The 20,527-nt window shown below is 37.0% G+C and overlaps 1 protein-coding gene across 2 annotated transcripts in view; it reads left to right on the forward strand.

Moving 5' to 3' along the window:
* LOC127655938 (brevican core protein-like) overlaps window positions 1-19,382 on the forward strand; it is a 35,799-nt gene extending 16,417 nt beyond the window's left edge. Inside the window, exons 4-14 of one of the 2 annotated variants that reach the window (XM_052144032.1) lie at window positions 802-976; window positions 1,174-1,301; window positions 3,756-4,049; window positions 4,406-5,410; window positions 7,156-8,145; window positions 9,634-9,741; window positions 13,959-14,117; window positions 14,740-14,822; window positions 15,053-15,197; window positions 15,274-15,459; window positions 18,228-19,382. In XM_052144032.1, the coding sequence (XP_051999992.1) occupies window positions 802-976; window positions 1,174-1,301; window positions 3,756-4,049; window positions 4,406-5,410; window positions 7,156-8,145; window positions 9,634-9,741; window positions 13,959-14,117; window positions 14,740-14,822; window positions 15,053-15,197; window positions 15,274-15,459; window positions 18,228-18,346 (3,392 nt within the window). In that variant the 3' untranslated portion in view covers window positions 18,347-19,382. The remainder of the gene's footprint in view (window positions 1-801; window positions 977-1,173; window positions 1,302-3,755; window positions 4,050-4,405; window positions 5,411-7,155; window positions 8,146-9,633; window positions 9,742-13,958; window positions 14,118-14,739; window positions 14,823-15,052; window positions 15,198-15,273; window positions 15,460-18,227) is intronic. The other variant, XM_052144033.1, reaches the window with a different exon arrangement.
* The last annotated feature ends 1,145 nt before the right edge of the window (window positions 19,383-20,527 follow it).

Here is a 20,527-nt window from a genome sequence, read left to right on the forward strand (position 1 = left end):
AGACGACGGGCGAGTCGCGACATGTGGCGGGAGCGTACGCCGCCATGGCGATTTATGTTCGCTACCGCGGTGGTGCTGTCTGACCTGACGAGGACATGTTTGTCTCAAACTAATGGGAGAAACTTCCGTAGGGCAAAGAAAACAGTCAACAACTCTAGGCAAATGATGTGCCAGAGTAGCGGGGCCCCTTTCCAACGGCCCGTGGCTGCGTGCCCGTTGCACACAGCGCCCCAACCCAATCTGGAGGCGTCGGTCATGACCAGGACGCGTCGGGACACCTGCTGCAAGGGTACTCCTGCCCGCAGAAAGCAGAGGTCTGTCCAGGGTTTGAATGTTTGGCGGCAGGCGTCACACAGTGCTGATCTCTGTGAGCGCATAGGAAGACGCGAGGGGACAGAGACATGCCGAAAGGGAGGACTTTGCACTGATATGCCTGGCCATCGAACGCAAACTGTAGGAAGGGTCGTGTTGAGGCAGAATTGAGACATGGAAGTACGCGTCCTTCAGGTCTACCACTGCGAACCAATCTAGATGCCGGACACAAGTTAAGATGTGTATTTGCGTGAGCGTTTTGAACGGGAGTTTGTGCAAAGCCCGGTTCATTTTTGGGTGAACAATTACTTTAAAAGCAAGATTCATTATTTCATGATTTATAATTTCATTATGTAGATTTAAGGTCATTTTAGTCACGTTTGAGTTGGATAGATATTCACCAGAAATGAAAACGGTAAATAACACTTACTAACAGTTTAAAAGCACTGATATGCTGTATGAGAGCACTGATACACTGTGTGTTCTTAGGTGTTGTTTTCCTCTACCGCTATACCTCCAGTCGCTATGCCTTCACTTTTGATGAAGCCAAAGATGCGTGTGAGGACATTGGAGCTCAGATTGCTTCTCCAGAGCAGCTGCTGGCTGCCTACCACAGTGGCTATGAGCAGTGTGATGCTGGCTGGCTTTCAGATCGCTCTGTGAGGTGAGTGTACTGACACATCAAATTACACAGCTAAGCCATTCTGCGAGAAGTAATACTTGCATATCATTTTGATCATAACAGATAAAGTCATAATGGAATCTGACAGATAAGCCCTGGTAGTTTTGACTAATGACAAAAAAAAAAAATCATATATCTTTATGATTATTTTCAGTAGTTTCTACATAATGCCTTCTCAGATACCCAATCCAGATGCCTCGTCAAGGCTGTTTTGGAGACATGGATGGATTACCAGGGGTTAGAAACTATGGCGTGATGGATACTGATGAGCTGTATGACGTGTATTGCTATGTGGAAAACATTCATGGTAAACTGCTTATTTAGTTAAAACATGACTGGTAATATCACAACACATTTGCAATCAGTCAAATGATATGCTTGTGCATTGTATGCCCCACATTTCTAACTTTTGATTTTGGCAAAGTATTTCAAATTCAATACATTTTGTTACAAATATGCATTTTTTGTTTTTCCTTCAATGATTCAGATTTCGTGACCTCAGTTTTATAAGGTTATACCTAGCATTTTGGTTTAAAAAAAGTTAAACACATACACAAGTCAGTGAAGGACATTTCATGGTCTTCTGCGGCCATTTTTGTCATTTTTCAAAATGATTTGTATATGAGTCTAAACTAAAGTCAAAACTTTAAATTTTTGTATATTAATGTTCTGCAGAGAGAACCATATATTGAGGTCAAAATGTCAGTATTTCAAAAGTACTCAATTAGTTGTCAATTCATTAAAGGTATAGTTCACCCAAAGATTCTCTCATCCTTTACTCACCCTCATGCCATCCCAGATGTGTATGACTTTTTTTCTTCTGCAGAACAGAAATTAAGATTTTTAGAAGAATATTTCAGCTCTGTAGGTCTATACAATGCATATGAATTGGTGGCAGCATAAAAGTGATCTATAAGACTCCAGTGATGTAATCCATATCTTCAGAAGTGATATGGCAGATTTGGGTGAGAAACATAAATATTTAAGTTAATTTTTGCTAGAAATTCTTCTCCCTGCCCAGTAGGGGCGTATGTATGAAGAATGTGAATCACCAAAAACACAAGAAGAATGTGAAAGCGAAAGCTAACTTCCATCCCAATCTAGACGCTATCCACCCTAAACAGTACCCGAGATGAGAATTAGTGTTTCCCAAATCATAGTATGTGTAAAAGAGTGTCTCAAAGTTTCCTGGATGGTCTACCATTTCTGCAAAATGTTTGAAGTGCGGATCCATGAACACACTTTCTTTAATATTGCCCACAATCTCTTGCTCACAACTGAAATATTTAAAAGATTGCTTCACTTTCATGTTTATTTAAATGAAAGACAATACAAACAACATCTCTTTTAAAGAGAATTTAATAAGAGTTTTACACTTATGCTCGTCATCAAAGGACTTGAGAGACTTCAGAAGACACAACAAAGTTTCCGGTAAGAGAACATAGTGAGCAACGATGCTCACTAGTTTTAATGGTGCATTGTGGGATTTTTTAGGGAGTGAAAGTTTCAGTGCACTGGAATGGTTTTGCGAATGAGAAAGCCCTAAAAATGGCCGACTCACTGATCAATGCCCTGACTACTGAACTAGGGAACTGATTGAGATGCACCCACAGCCTTAGAGCATTCGCTTCAGAACTAAAATCATCATAATTGAAAAACGACATACTAATTAAAACAATAAAAGGAACAATAAATAAAGTGACCCAGCACAGTGTCATTCAAGTTATCTGGTTTTCAAACTTGGTATAACATTCAAGTTAATAGATATTCCAAGATTTTTAAGAAGTTGATAATAAAAACATAAGATCACCTCATTAACTTTAAATATAACTGTTATCAGTGTTATATTTCAACTGCAACACATTGTAAACATCACACACAGAAAAGAGATAACAATAGGTAAGAGGCGAGTTTGATGTGCATTAATTACACTTTACGTGCATCATTATATCAGAACATCAGTGGCTCTCCACACGAAACACCTCACGACAGATCTTCAACGATGTGCTGTTTCTTCTCCAATAAAGTAGACGGTATTGCAAATGAAATGCAATTAAGAATAATGAATGAATGATAGTAAAAATTAAATGAGGAACCTGCATGTCAAGATAACTGTAACAGGACGATTGACAGGTCGTACCTGGTACAGTAGCAGGATATATTTAAATGCGACAGAATAGTCTTTTGTTTCAAGGCACGATTTAATGACATCATAGTATGTCCCAATATTTGCAAACGTTTCCATTGCAAAAACAGTGCACAATTTAAGGGCATAGTATAAGTAGGCGATTTGTGATGCACCATCAAAGTGGAGATTGACTGATCAGAGAGAAGAATTTATAGTAAATAATGACTAAAATATTGATCTGTTTCTCACCCACACCTATCAAATCAATTCTAAAGACACTGATTTAACCACTGGAGTCATATGGATTACATTTATGCAGACCTATGTGATTTTTGAAGCTTCTACATTTTGGCACCCATTCACTTGCCAAAAGACCAAATGAGATATTGTTCTAAAAATCTTAATTTGTACGGAGCCCCCGAAGTGACCTGTGCAAAAACAAAATCAAAGAGACTTTCGCGTGCGCACGCAAAAGTCTCTTTGATTTATTTTTTTGCACAGGTCACTTCGGGGCTCTGTAAATTTGTGTTCTGCTGAAGAAATTAAATTCATACACATCTGGGATGGCATAGAGCAGAGTAAATAATGAGAGAATTTTCTTTTCTGGGTGAACTATTCCTTTAACTATTTTAGGGGAGGTTTTCCATGGGTCGACCCCACAGCACTTCAGCCTGTCAGAAGCTAAAGAATATTGTGAGCAGCAGGGAGCTCAGCTAGCCACCACAGGCCAGCTATACGCTGCATGGAATGATGGTCTGAATCATTGCAGTCCAGGCTGGCTAGCTGATGGAAGTGTTCGCTACCCCATTGTGACCCCTCGTGAGCGTTGTGGAGGCTCTGAACCTGGTGTCAAGACAATCTATCGTTTCAGCAATCAGACAGGCTTCCCTGAGCCACACACTTTCCATGATGCATACTGCTTCAGAGGTATTTAGAGATGTGTTTTCAACATTAAATGAGTTTTTGATTGCCCGGACAACTTACTCTGTTTTCTCTGAAAACAATCATAGTTGAGCCAGACTCATTCGATGTAATATATATATATATATATATATATATATATATATATATATATATATATATATATATATATTAGATTGTATAAGAGTTCGGATTTCAGTTATAACTCAGTTTTGACTAAATATACTGTGTTTTGCCTTTGCATTGTAGTATAATTTTCTACTATTCTGTTGTAATGGAGTTCCAATACAACTAACCTGTGTGTGCAAACTTCATCAGTCACATGCAATAGTAACACTTGGATAAACATGTCTTCTCTGCAGCTAACAGCAATTTTCAAACAGTCACACCTATAGATTATATGGCAACAGAGCCAGAAGACATCGAGCAGCATATTGTAACTTTAGCCAAACCCCAGGAGGAGTACAGTGTGGATCAGGTCACTTGGCAGTCAGAAAATGAAGCTCAGGGTGCTGTTGAGACCTTTTCCATTTACAGCAAACAGACTACTTCAAAACCAGAAGAACACAATCAGACCTCAAACCCTCAAGATGATGTCTCTGTTAGTACCAATAGTGACCTCACCACCCCAGCCAGCACAAACAGAGAACTTGAATCTACTCAGGTGACCTGGCCAAAAAAGTTGAGCTATAACATCAGCACTGAGTTTGTTTCAGAGATTTACATGGAGCCAAATCACAACCATTCCATGTCAGAGGGAGAACCAGAAGTATTGCAAGCTTCAACAAGTAATAATGTGATGAGCAGCAATCATAGGCACTACCAACCCATGCCAGGCACCAACTTGGAGCCAGAAGAGCCTATTGACTACATCTCACCTACTGAGGCTCACCCTGAAGCAACAGCGGAACCATCTTCTGAATTAGAGGAGATAGATGGGTCCAAACATTTCCAGTCCATGCCTGGGACCAACATGGAGGATGAAGATGAAGATTATTTGTATAGTGAGATCTCCATGACCACTGAGGGTACTACATTAGAGTATGATCCAAGCAATGAGACTCAGGAAACTCCAGTCCAGCCAGGTCCCTCAACATACCTTCCTGAGGGTAATAGTATTGCAGGGAATATTACAGAATCTCCAGACCCAGATGATGACCGGGATCTATATCACACAACTCAGTCCACCTTGGTTAGCACATCCAGTGCTACATCGTTAGAGGGTTCAGGTGAAGATCTGACACTTTCGTTTACAATAGAGACGGAACGTCTGGTTACCATGGATAAATCAGAGACATATGGAACATCTACATCTGAGATTACCACAGAAACCTTCTCATTAACAGATCTGAACAAGACTACTCTGAGTAAGTAGCCTGGGTGTGGTTTCTAGTGAAAGTCAATATGCTGAACTGTCACGTTAGAAATTAATTTGTCATAATACATTTGTTAAAGGAATACTTCACCCCAAAATTTAAATACTGTCATAGTTTGTTCCAAACCGAGCCTGATCTCATGAAAAAAACATGACTGTCAATGTTTTTGCAAAATTATATTAAGCAGCTCCTTAGACATATCCTTGCTGTTCCTTGGTGAAATGTCCACTATGTGGCACTAAAAGTTAGTTAAATTATCTCCAAAACAGATTATGTTTTTAAGGTTAAAAAGGCAAGAAGTGTTTAAGAACTGATAATCTGTCATTTTACTCGTGATTTGTGTGAATGGAAATAAAATCATTGTTGTTTTAGCACCACTATTTAACCAGGAAAGTGCCACGATACTTACAACGAGCCAATATTATCGTTAACTAAAATAAAAAGGAAGACGAAGATTTAAACAAATTTAGTAAACTGAAAAACAAAACAAAAAACATAATTGGAAAAACTGAAACTAAACCAAAATACATTTTCATTGCTCTGAAACTCACTAAACTAAAATAAAAATAATCTTGAATAGTAGCATTTAGTTTTCATTTGTTGCAGTATGTATTTAAATCTTTAAACCCCTCCATTACCATAAGATGAAAATGCCCCTAGATGGCGATAATAGACGGCCTTGTGACCTCACAAAGAGGGAATCACTACTATCATGGTGAGAAGCAAAGCAGGTAAAAAGTAGTGTCTGGGACCAACCTACATGGACTTGGATGATTTTGATTCTGAGTACTCTGACAACAATGCTGACGAGGAGGAGGGTAAGGATAATATTATATAAACATTTTCTCTGATTAGTCTAAAATTGTTGAGAATAACTGTTGTAAAAATTATTTATTTAGACTGTATTAATGTATAATGTTTTAATTCTAAGTTATTTAAGTTACTAAGCAAAAAAGTATAGCTCAAAATATGCTAAGGCCATATACTGTATTGTGTATATTGCACTTTTATAGTATTGGGTGTATATTAGGGATTAAATACAATTTCAGCTCTGTGAACAGCATGTGTGATTGATATAATTCCTGTCCATTAAGTTTGATCTATGTAAACTTTAGTACTTAACTACTTTAGTTGCATGAGTGTCATACTCTCAGTGTCATGTAATGAAGAATTAAATGAAGATTTGTATTATTGTTATTATTTACAAATTGGACATTGGGGAGTCCAGCTATAAGACCCACATTACAGTACAGTACCTGTTTTAACCATTCTCCATTTATCCCTTAATTTAATTACTTAAACTAAAATAAAAACAAAATGTCCTGAAAAACTAATACTAAACGTAGACTAGAAAAAATGAAAACTAAACTAAATTGGAGTGACAAGTTAAAAATGAAATAGAAATAAAAACTAAATAAAAAAAATTAAACTTTTATAAACTTGCATCGAGCCACGTAAACATAAGTTTGCAAAAATGAAGGTATAGTAACGTGTTTCTATGAGACTACGTAATTCAAACTTGTATGACTTCCTTTCTTCTGCAAAATACAAAAGGAAATCCATTGGGATATTCATTAAATTTTCTCCTTTTTTGTTGTGCATAAGAGAGAAAGTTGTGTAGGTTTGGAACGACAGAATTTTCAATTTGGGGTAAATAATAATATGTTTTCCTCCTAATAATGGTGTAACTTTTGAATTATCCCTCTGTGAAAAATGTTTGATTTGTTGGCTGACAGGTTTTGAATCCAGATTTGAAGACTTTAGTGTTCAGAACACCTCTGAAGGCCATCATGATGCAGTACCGACCTCAGCTGAGACTGTTCCTGTATCTCTAGATGCAGTTGACCATGTCAGTGATCACATGAGGACAACGCTTGGCAGCATGAAGGAAACAGAATCATCTGAAGGCTCCGGTGATCATGATGTTGTCCTGCCCATAACACTGCTGACCACCCCTATCCCTCACCTGTTGGGCACACCATCCACACGTCAGCCTCTAAAGGTAGAAATGATTTCTCCACAACAGATAGAAAGATTCTTCCCTGAAAGTAGCACCCCAACTGGCCTTGACATTGTAGAGGAAGTCCTGGAGAAGGTGGAGCAGGAAAGGCTTGGAGAAGAGCCTAATCACCTTTACACCTCATCCACCAAGCTTAATAATTCCACTGTAAATATTGGCTTGGATGGCAGTCATAAGGATGGGTCCTCAGGAGAAGGAGAGCTGTCAAGAAACTGGTCTTCAGTTACTAAGCACCCATACGCAAATATGGCCACCATCACACCCTCCAGCTTGACAGATATGCAAGATAATGATCATGATAATTATCAAGCCAGTACAGTGGAGCCTCCTACAGGCCTGGAGGTTACATTGTTGCCTGATGTGACTAAGACACCTAGCTGGCAGACTATGGCTTCTCCTACAAAGCTGGTGGAGTTCCGGGCTGATGTGGAATTCAGTGGGGACACTCCACTTACTACAGATAACATCAAAACCTTTGGTGAATCTGATTCTACTAATATCCCCACCACTGAGCAGCCAGACCAAGCTCAAAATAAATCCACCACATCAGCCGACAATGAGAAGGATGAAGATTATGACCACCATATTATTAAAGAAGACAGAGACAATATGGAAGATCATTTTGAAGCAGAAACCCCATCTGAGCCTGTTACTATACATCCCAGATCAACACAGAGAGTGTTGGTTAGGACAGGCAACATTATAGGTAAACTAATCTTTGTATGTGAGTCAACTATATCATTGTTTATCTTAAATGAGTAACTCACTCAAAAATAAAAATTCTGTAATATTTTCTTAACCCCATGTTGTTCCAAACCCATATGACTTCCGTATGTAGAACACAAAAGATGTTGTAATCATTATCACAGCCCGTCTTTTCAATACAATGGTAGTGAATATCTCTCACTTTAAAGCTTAAAAATTTACCTAAAATTATCATAAAAGTAATCTATGTGATTTGTGCAATATATTCCAAGTCTTCTTAAGACATCCAATAAGTTTTGTCGAGAAACAACCTGAAATTTAAGGCACTTTAAGTAAAAATCTTGACGTCTGTTGCGCATTCTTGAGTGCATGAGAGAAGCTTGTTCACAGTGGCACATTTGTTCACACAAATGTGAAAGTCTCTACGAACAAGCTTCTCTTATGCATCCGCAATATTCATCCAAACATTTCCTTTTGTATTCCACAAAAGAAAGAAAACCGTATGGGATTGTAACGACATTAGTCATATATAATAGGACAGAACTTTCATTTTTGACTGAACTATTCCTTGAACTTTCAGAATGCAAGGCCCCAATTTTGTTTAATCTTATACTGGAGACCCAGAAGGCTTGCTTTATGCTCACTGCATACTGCATACTTGTTTTCTTGAACCATATTATTATTCTTGAATGCCATATATACTTTTAGATTATTATTTTTGGCAGTTTTGCTTCTTTTAAGCATAATCTCCATGTCTACCAGGCAAGAAGATAGCACCATCTATTGGGTATTTAATTTACTTACCATACCATACTTAACATACCTTATGTTCCCAGAGGGGGGCACTGTCTCATTCCACATGCCATACGACACATATCTTAATAATAATTGAAAACTTGATGACTGACATGTAGCGGTGGGCTGAAACGGGGGCCCCACAACAAATTAAACTACATTTTTTTTAACAGAAAAGGGGCCCAGAGCAATATGTAGCCAGGTGATTCAAAAGACCTTGCTATGGCCCTGCTGACATGCTCTAATCTGTAGCAACTGATTAGCACTTCTTTCAAAGACAGCGTTGCAGACAGATAGAGATAGAAAGAAATGTTATCAAAAGTGTGCAACCCCCATCTCAACAAATAGTTTCAGTCATGCATGCAGTAGGAGTTGGTTTAGTTGGGGCCATGATGACTAGAAACTGATAACAGAACAATCAGAGGACTGACATGTTACCTGTGTTGCTACAGCATGACCTTTTAGCCATAGGCATTCAAAGAACCAAACAGAGCCCTAGTTTTTAAAGCTAGCTTGTTTTTTGAACTGTGGTTAAAAGTTGTGGGGTCTTTAAATGGCTTTGTTTTGCATAGTAGCAGCGTCTTGTGTTTTGTATGATCATGCTCAATTTAGTATCCTTTACGTAACAGCACTGAATGAGACAAAATACACTATATTTCAAGTCATCCATAACATCCTGTGGTTGGCCTTTTAGATGCATGTATGCAGAACCCTTGTGGAAATGGAGGCACCTGTGTGGACAGTGGGACTGGTCCTAAGTGTCTCTGTCTACCTACCTATGGTGGAGACTTCTGCCAGACCGGTGAGTTGTCTGTCCAACTCACTTTACTTGTAGCGCAGAGGTGGGTAGTAACTTGTTACATTTACTCTGTTACATTTACTTGAGTAACATTTTGGGGAAAATTTTATTTTTAGTGTAGGTTTAGAAGTGGGTACTTTTTACTCTCTCTCTAGTAAATTTCTAATGATTTATTTTTATTTTTACTTCTTTACAATGTGTGGCATTACTGTCATTACATTACTGGGTTTAATTTTAATTAATGGGACTTTTACGAGAGCGGAAGTTCACAGCTGCGTGCAATGAGACGCTCCCGTGATGAGAATGTCACTCAATTCATCAGTTCAGCAGCATCAAACTCTCCAAAGTGAAACACTTTCTGCGCTCCACACAGTGAAAAAAGAATAGCTTCGTTTAACACCAAGACAAGCTAATATTTCAAGATTAAAGTCACAGCTCCAACTTAAGGCAGCACGCTGAGGTTTTGGCTCTAATTCTAACACAGGCTTTTCTGTGTTATGAGATGGTAATTTACAGAGTGATTCTGTAACTGGGCTCTTATGACATCAGTTTTTAAGTGAACATTTTTAAATCAGTGCAGCAATATATCAGTGTGCTTTGTCCCGCATGTCATAAGCAGTATTTATGCATACTGGAAACTATCGCAGCTACTTCAGGCAGATTAACTGTACAAATCCACGTAAACATCTAAGTTATTCACTGCCATTCGGGTGATTGACAACTGGAGCGTGAACAGACATTTCTGCGCGTGCACGCAAGGTGCACGGGGCGCGCGTGTGATGTGCACAAGGCAATCATCGCGACGAGAGTGGCTGTGTCCGCAATCGTTCACTACATCTCAGCAGTAAGTGAATGAAATGAGTGAATTCGGACGAGAGTTTTGGAGCTCTGGGGCTGGTGCAGAAATGTCACATGTGAAATTTTAAAATACTTGGGCCTTATTTGTTATTCTTATTAAATAATATATTAATACAATAAATCTTCATTTTGTTTGTCATTTTTAATATATACTGTGTGTTAATATAAAGAGTAAACACATTTGATTAAATAAAGAGTACATTTTAAAATGTATCTGTATGTTTTGCCTCTATATGTTATTATGTCATTTTAATCCAGTAATGATTTGTCAAAAAGTAATTTACTACATTCAGCTTGAAATAAAACATTGCAGGAGTGAAGGAAGCAGTAAACTCCTAGCTCGTACATCTTCACCATGGTGGATTGTGGGAAATGAACCACCATCGAGTGTATTTGAAATGTTCACTTGAAATTAGAGTGCATTTTAGGTAAGAATTAGTGAACAAAAGTAGGGAACGAGTGGCTCACTCAGAATTCAGACACTCCTACAAAATAGCGAAAACTCGAAATAATGCACTATATAGTGGATAGGGGGTGGTTTCAGACACAGTAAGTGTTCCACAACCAGAGTTGGTCCCCTACGTAGGCTGCATTCTCTGCATTTAGAGAGCTGCAGTACTGATGTACAGAACTAACGATCTAAATACTTCTGACACTGAAAACTGTAACTACACTGAAATAAGAATCCACACAGGACTTTAAAAGCTATGAAATAAGAAAAGAAGGCATTATATTTCAGCATTATATATAATGTCCTAGTGGGACATTTTCATGTTTTCACTGTAATAATTGCTAGAAATGTTTCCAAACCTCTCTTCTTATTGACAAATTCATCCAGATCTGACAAGAACCCTTAAAGGTATAGTTCACCAAAATATTATAATTCTCATTATTTACTCATCCTCATGCAACCCCAGATGTGTATGACTTTCTTTCTTCTGCTGAACTTAAGAATTTTAGAAGAATTTTTCAGCTCTGTAGGTCCAAACAATGCAAATGAATGGGTGGCAACCAGAGTATGTGACCGGAGTGGGAGCAGAGCGAGGAGTGTTGCGGCATGATTTTGCCTGGAGCGAGGAGCGGGTTTTTAAAAAATTGGAGCGTCATTGTTTTCTCTTGCTCCAAGAGTGCTCCACTAATGCTCCATCAAGGGCAAAACACCTGTTAACGGATGGCAATAATTCACCACGTGTTAAGAACTGTTAAACACTATTGGAATGAAGGAAAGATGGAATTTCTGATATAACCAGAAAGAATGTGATAAAAAAAAAATAAAAAAGAAAGACATTTTAAATCTAGCAGCACTTGGTAATATTCGACCTCCAGCGGAAAGGTTACTTTTCGCTTTCTGTTTTCACGCTCCCTGTTATTGAGTTAAGCTTGCGGTAAAGCTTGACTTAACTACATGCGTGTGTCTTGTCTCTTTATTCCTGCATCAACTGCCATTTATTTAAAATTAATGACTGGATGGCGAAGGAGAACACGAGTGGGAAGGTGACTGCCACGATCAAAGGTTTGATGTGAAATCCTAAAAGACATGTCCTGAAACATGATGATAATCCATTCACATGTGTAGAGAAAATCTAAATGTCATCAATACATATATCCCCTATAAAATATTTTGAATAATCATATCATCATTCTAATCTAATGCATCACAATCTTAACTGTAGGCTATTATGTCCCACATTAAAAAACAGAATTATAGGGCAAGGTTAATTAAAAGAAGTTCAATAATAGAAAATAATAGGCAATAATTAGGCAATAATACATAGACCTAATAATTTTTTTGGTAATTTGGTAAATTTTTTTTTTTTGTTTGGTAATTTATATATATATATATATTTTTTTTATTTAAAAAAATATTTTTTTTATATCTAGCAATTTATTTAATTGATCAAACCCAGAGAATGCTGCTGATATGTTTAAAAAGTAAGCTATACAAATTATTTAATTTAGACTTGGGCTAACGTAAGTGTTCTAATAAAGCACATTGTATCTTTTCTTCTAGTGTTGTGTATTTATTTTTCATTTAATACACCTTCTGCATGGAATGTTGTGATATTAAAAAGCATACTGAAATAACTTTACAGTGGAGAGGTAGTCAGGTGCTAATTTTACCATGGAGCGAACATGGAGCGGGGTTTCTCTAATCCAGGGTTGCAGAGTGAGCGAGGAGCGGGAAATGGACAACCCAGAGTGGAGCTGAAGCGGAGTGATTAAAGAATACTTTTAAGTACTGAGGGGAAATTGTTGCTGCTCCATTCCTCTCACATACTCTGGTGGCAACATTTTAAAGATAAACAAACAAACACAAATCAGCATAAAAATAATCCATAAAACTCTAGTGATTAAATCAGTATCTTAAGAAGTGATGTAATAGGTGTGGATGAGAAACAGATCACTTTCACATTCTTCTTGTGTTTTTGGTGATTCACATTCTTTTCTGCATATCGCAACTGCTGTCTAGCAAAAAATCAATTTTGAAGACATGGGGTCTTATGAATTACTTTTATACTGGCTTTATGTGCTTTTTGGAGCATCAAAATGTTGGCCTACTGAGCTAAAATATTCTTCTAAAATTCTTAATATGTGTTCTGTAGAAGAAAGAAATTCAAACACATCTGGTATGGCATGAGGGTGAGTAAATGATAAGAGAATTTTCATTTTTGGGTGAAATATCTCTTTAAAGTGATAGCTTAGCCATAATTTAATATTCTGTCATCATTTATCTACCCTCATATTGTTCCAAATCAGTGTGAGGCTTTATATTATGTGGAACACAAAATATGTTAGACAGAATGTTAGGGACCGACAGTCTCAGTCACCATTCACTTTTTAAAATATATATATATATATATAAAAAACATTCACTGAAAGTACATAGTGACTCAGGCAATGTCTAATGTCTCCTTATTGTGTTGTATGGAACAAAGAAAGTCATATGGGATTGGAAGAACATGATGGTGAATGATGACAGAATTTCCATTAATATTAATAATAATAAAAAACACAATTCAATGTGTATTATGTAATGGAATATAGGGGAGTAAACATCTATTATGTCATTTGTGAAAGTAACGAGTTACTCACTACTTGAGTACACTTTTAATTGGATACTTTATTACTCAAGTAATTATTTATGTTAGTACTTTTACTTCTACTTGAGTAATTATGTTTTTGAAGTAATTGTCCTTTTACTTGAGTACAATTTTTGACTACTCTACCCACCCCTGTTGTAGAGTAATTATCAAACTAACTAAATGGGTGTCTGTTTTCACGATTTAAAGACAAATTGTTTAGTTTAACATGTTGCTGTTTAAGTTTTCCTCTGTTCATGGTTCTTGTCTCTCCATACAAAGATCTGGAGCACTGTGAACCAGGCTGGCAAAAGTTCCAAGGCTTCTGTTACAAACATTTCACCAAACGGCAGAAATGGGAGGTGGCAGAGCAGCACTGTCGCATGTGTGGTGGGCATTTGATCTCTGTTATGTCACCCGAAGAACAGGAGTTCATCAATGGTACGTGTGAACAGCTGTACTCAGTGGTGGCCCTTTCCTGCTGACCGATCAGACTTGTTATCGTATGATGTTAAAGATTTCAACTTAGTTTTCACCAGGTGCCACTATCCAGTTGTTAAGTGATCAGTTGAACAATTGTAGGAATGTGCTATGAAAACAATGAATGAATACAGCATTGTATAAAAGTAGTGAAAAATATATCACTGTTAATTGGAAATTATGCTAGTTGTTCACAGCTTGGCTAATTGATTTATATGTCTTTAAAATTTCTTAGTCCAGTACACACAAAAAGAAGAGTCAAAAAGTGGTGTATCAAACTGCTGCAGCGTATTTAACTTACAATACATAAAGGAACTCGGTAAAGGGAGAGGTTTGTTGACATAACATTGAGGGGCCCTGCATTCTGTTCTGCATCTATGTAGAAACACCAGATTGTTGAAGTGCTTTGAACATGTCACCTCCATTATCCATGTGAGTGAATGAGGGTTCATTGTATAAGTTGCCTGTACATATCTGTTGTATAAGCTACATCCGGGTGTTACGCTGGAATTAGAATCTATGTTGTGTTTGCTGTCAGTGTATGCTGGTTATTTGGCATTTCTGTGTTTTTCTTTTTCCATAGATAAATACAGGGAATATCAATGGACTGGTCTCAATGACAAGACCATTGAGGGAGATTTCTGTTGGTCAGATGGGAGCCCACTGGTGAGTATACTTGTGTCATCTGGTTTTCTTTAAAATTTAAATTTTAAAAAATTTAAAATATTTTAAATTTTAATTTAAAAAATTGAATGTGAGATTAGAAATTGGGTGTCCCAAATCAAAGAATTTTAAACTGGTAATCTACAAATCTAACTTTTCTCTTTGTTTACGCATCATTCTCTCTCTCTCTCTCTCTTATCGGTTTGCTGTCTCCGTCTGTCTCTCTCTATCAGCTATATGAGAACTGGTATCGTGGACAACCAGACAGCTACTTCCTGTCAGGGGAGGATTGTGTTGTCATGGTGTGGTATGATGATGGCCATTGGAGTGATATCCCTTGTAACTACCAGCTCTCCTATACCTGCAAGAAGGGCATTGGTGAGTACATCACCTTCTACAGGAGAACTGTAGCCCATTGGGAAAAAAAGTTAATTGTTGATTGTTTTTCATTTAGCAGCATTCTGTGGCCAGCCCCCTCGTGTGCTCCACGCTAAGATGTTTGGACCGCGGCAACTGAAGTATAGGGAGAATTCTCAGGTGCGCTACTACTGTGAATCAGGGTTTATCCAGAGACAGAACCCTGTCATCACGTGTCAGAGCAACGGACAGTGGGAGGAGCCTCAGATCACCTGTACACCAGGTGAGAAAACAAATCACTGTAAAATTAATTGTGTCTTGGTGGATAGCTTTTCGAGCATCTCCCTGTACTATACTTTCGTCCCCACCTCACTTACTAGAAGCCAAACATGGTTGGGTACAGCACATTTTAATTAGTCAAGTCGGTAATATTGCAAAATAAATACAGTCTAATCTGCCTCTGATACATAGTTTAATGAGATCATTTAATGAATCACCTTGGATTTAAACTCGAGTCTCTGTGAGTTCATAGCAATGCACTTATCTTTTGACTGCCTAAACATTTAAATTGCAATGTGAAAAATTTCAGACAAATCTAAGTGCAGTGTACATCAATGTACACTATACTGTTTATATAGTACAACAGGCATTCATTTTTAATATATGCATTAGTGGTCGACCGATAGTGGATTTTGCCAATACCGATAACTAAGGTGGTGGATAGGGCCGATAACCAATTAATTGGCCAATAGTCTTTAAAAATAAATTTATAGAATGTAAAAATATTATTTTTATTTATATTTTATATTCTTAGTCTTTCCTTACTATGAAAGGCACAGACATAGAGGTAACAAGAGTCCAAAATTAATACAATCCTAGAGGCAGAAAACAAACCCCCAAAATAATTTAAATTGGGTGCATAACGCAGGACTTTTAAGCCTGACCGTATGTTCACACCAGAGGTGGCGAGAGCGTCAAATCGACTGGAAGTCATTCATTTTCAATGACAGCCAGCGTCTCTCGGCGGCGAGAAGCGGCGCGGCGTGTCTTCGGCGGCGTGGGCGTCAGATGGAATTTCAAGTGCAGTCAACATTATGGTAATGAGCTGTGACGCGGTTCGGTGGCAACCTATTGGAATATAGAAGTGCTCCGCTCTAGCGAAGTCGAGAACACAACCGTTTAAACTTTGGTTCCCACCAAACATTCGTTCCGAAGATAAAATGGAGAAACGAATTATTGCCGTGACGGGTTTCTCTGTAATATATGACCAAGACCACAGTTATTATTACAAATGTATTTTATTTTGATAACAAACAACTATAATTTTAATTACTTTCTGCCATCGATCGATTTCTTATTTTCACATTTTAAAGAGTTCATGAGGATATACACTACTTGTGTTCGGTCGGCAAAAAGTAAATGGTCGACATGTCTGGATGTTTAAATTGCGGCCCCTTTAAATATAGTTCACAAAACAAAGCATTCTGAACAAAAGTTGCCGCCTATTTCAATTACATCAGAGCGTCCACGAGCGTCCTTGAGCCTTGAAGGCAGGGCAGCCAGAGCGAATTTTGACGCTCTCGCCGCTTCTGGTGTGAACGTACAGTTAGACAAACCGGGGACTCTTATTTTGAAATGGCGAAGACCTGGTTTTGTCATTAAGTTTTTATAGCTATATATATTCCCACCACAGAGTAACATGGAGGAATAATAATTAAAACTATCGGCAACTATCAGCATAGATTTATTCTGATAACCAATATTTCCAAAAAGTAACTATCGGCACTGATATATCCCATATATTGGTCTACCTCTAATATGCATATATGATACATATAGTGGGGGATTATTTAAAATGTGTGTCTATTTGCACCCCAGTAAATAGCATCTGCCACACAAGCCAGCACCTCAATAGTCTGGTGGAACCACTGTAATATGTGACAAACTAATTAGTAGATGTCGCTGCAGTGGCGTAGGCTGTAGAGTGCTGTCCAAGCAACCGCGGATCGTGTCCAACGTTTGTCCCACTCTCCTTCCCATTCTAGTTCCTGTTTCCATTCTTAATATTTCCTTTAATACTACTTAAAATATTAGATAAAAATGTATAGGCGTAGTGGCTAAAGCACAGGGCTGTTAATCAGAAGGTCCTTGGTTCGAACCCCACGGCCACCACCATTGTGTCCTTGAGCAAGGCTCCGGGGGGATTGTCCCTGTAATAAGTGCACTGTAAGTCTCTTTGGATAAAAGCATCTGCCAAATGCATAAATGTAAATGTAAATCACAGTGATTTCGTCATGGTGACTGTTAAGGAGTGCATTGAAGGGTTTGATCCTTTGACATGGGGTTTGTCGTTTGCATCCGTTTCCGCGGCTCAGCATCGCTTGTGTTTACATTGCTGTATTACTAATATCGTAGTAACCATGTTCTTTGACATAAAACATAGTTTTAATACAATTAACAGTGGTGTTGTTTGTACATTATTATGGTGATAATATAAAAACCATGGTTAATTTTGTGGTTACTGTAAATTTACAAAAAATACCTTGGTGAAACCATGGTTACAGTAGTAAAACCAAGGTTATTGTTTTCTAAGGTAAGGTTAAGGTTAGGTTTAGGTGGTTAGAGGTTAACGTAGTGTTCTTTGAGACTAAATAAACACAATAGACACACAGCAGTGATGCCCATACTGTATGTTAATATTTAAATATGGGTGCAAATAGTATTTGACACTATTTTCACCTTTGTGCAAATAGTATCTACCATTATTTGCACCAGGATTGGGGTGCAAATAATATCTGGTACTCTTTGCACTTTAAATAGCATATGCCATTATTTGCACCAAGGTGCAAATAGCATCTGCCTTATTAATAATTGGTGGTTATTTTATTTATTATTTATTAGTTCCAGCCCATCCTAATGTAATGTAAAATAATTATTAGAAAATTCAGTACGGTACTTTATTATTATACTACACATGTGCCTAAACTCATTGAATCCAAATGGCTTATTTTTCCATCTTTGTTTCATGTATTTTGCTCACTGTGGGACCAGCGTACACAAATGGAGACCTGGTAACATGGCACACTGGTCAAAACAAGGAAATAGTCATAGAAGATACTACAACAGAAAAAACAACAGCTGAATATTTGGATATAAAATGGAACTTTTAAAACAAGTAGCACTTGGCATAGTAGTATTTCATTGTTATTGTTTTTTTTAATTTCCTCTTTATCATGTCATCCCTTCATTTATCCTCCTTAGAGACTTTAATTTGTCAGCCCCCCCCCCCCCAAACTTTGTTTGATATAACAACAAAGTTATATAAGGAAATCTGTACCACTTACCACACTCTTTTTTGTACTTATTTTCAGTCTGTGTACACCATGACACTGAATTACATGTTTTGTAATTCTAAGATAAAAGCACAATTAACTGTAACCTTCCATATAAAAACTGTCATTTTGCACACAATAAGCACACTTGATGAAAAAGCAACATCCAAACAAAGCTTGTAACTGTTGGACCAAGAACCCACAATGTTTCGTTTTATCCATTTTTCTTTCTCACTCAATTTGTTTTACAAATGTTTTTATTATTGTTATTATATAAACGTTTGAAATATGAAACAAATCCTCTCTAACCTCAGCTGGTCTGAACCATATTCATTGTTTTACATTATTGCCCTGTAGTGCCTAAATGTGTCAATCATCACCAGTCATTCACTATGTCTTGTGTTGTACTTATAATTGTTTGCCAATCAAGACTCAATAACTTTAGGAGTTCATAACGGTGACCCAAAATGTTTTTATTTAATATGTGGATGTTATTGTCCTTCATGAACAAAAATATATGTATACATGCTCTTGGTTTTAGAATATTGGAATGACATGTCAAAAATAATTAGTTTGATTTAAGAGGTGCATTTCCAAATTTTTCCTATTGCCACAAGCACAGGCGTTGTCAGGAATTTCATTTTGGGTGGGCCTCAACAAACATGGATGAGCCAAGTTTTTGCCCAAAATAATTTCTTAACTAATTTTCCTTAACAACAAAGAAGTGATGAATTCAAACAATTCTTTCACACTTTCAGAAATCAGAATTTATACATTTTCTAAACTATTTTATAAATATATATTTGAAGACAAAGAATATTGAATAATATTCTGGGTCTAATTTGGGTGGGGCCAGACCCACCCTTGCCCACCCTTGACTACACCACTGGCCACAAATACACAGCCATTGTAAACCCTAACAGTCAAGTCAGGTAAGACACAGCAACCCATCCCTTTTATTTCTTGATGTATGTCAAAATGTTGGGTCAGCTTTATGAAGGTGAGAAGATACTGTTTGCAATGCACAAATGTTTGTGAGATCTACACCCATGTTGAATCTAAATTGAATCTTTTTAAGAGAAGATGGTGCTCTGTTTTTCAGGTCTATGGGACGCTCTGGGGAAATGGCCATTTTAGACAGACTACTTCTATTGGTTTTAGAGATAGATATTATTTTTTAGAAACATATTTTTGTTTCTGATGGCCTGAAACAGGAATGTATTTCATTACTGTAGAAATATCAAATTCATTATATTCCAAGCAATCAGAGCAAACACAATAAGAAAGCTTAATGCTTAGGAATTGTCTTGCAGTCACATGTAATTTATCTAAATTTAGAAAACTGATTTGGCTGAATCAAAAATAAAATAAAAACATTTGAATATTTGTGTATTCTTGATTATAAAGAATTAGATTAACACATCTGCGGTTAACATTCTAACTAACATCACTAGTGATGTAATTTAGATTTGTGAAGCACTTTATTTTTAAAACAGTACTTTATGGGAATTGTTTATTTTACTTGATTGCTTTTTGTCGTACAGTAATTTAGAAACACTGCATGTGTATGTAATTTATAAATTATACAAAGTACTGTAAAACAGAAACTAAATGTATTTAAATCCACATTGGGTATTGTCATTGGTTTATTTAGGCTATTCTAATTTCTTTCAAATTTACAAAAAACATTTCACAATGCTAAAATAAACAAATAAAAAATACTAACAAAATACTAACAAAATTAATCCCTCTCTTAAAAAAAAAAAAAAAAAAACCCACACACAAGTCTTTTATTTGCTTATTGTGGAATCTACAAAGTGACTTAAAGTATCAACTGAAAATCTTGTTTATTATGTACACAATGCTGTAGGCTTTGTACAGAATGTGTGTGTAATTTCTTGCAATAGTCCAGAGATTTTAAACTAACAGAAATATAGCAGAAACTAGCAGAAATATCCTATGAATTTTGTTATAAATACAATGACTGAATAATTGTTAGACTTGGTGTATACTGTTATT

Source organism: Xyrauchen texanus, chromosome 15 (assembly GCF_025860055.1).
Source record: "Xyrauchen texanus isolate HMW12.3.18 chromosome 15, RBS_HiC_50CHRs, whole genome shotgun sequence".
Taxonomy (NCBI): domain Eukaryota; kingdom Metazoa; phylum Chordata; class Actinopteri; order Cypriniformes; family Catostomidae; genus Xyrauchen; species Xyrauchen texanus.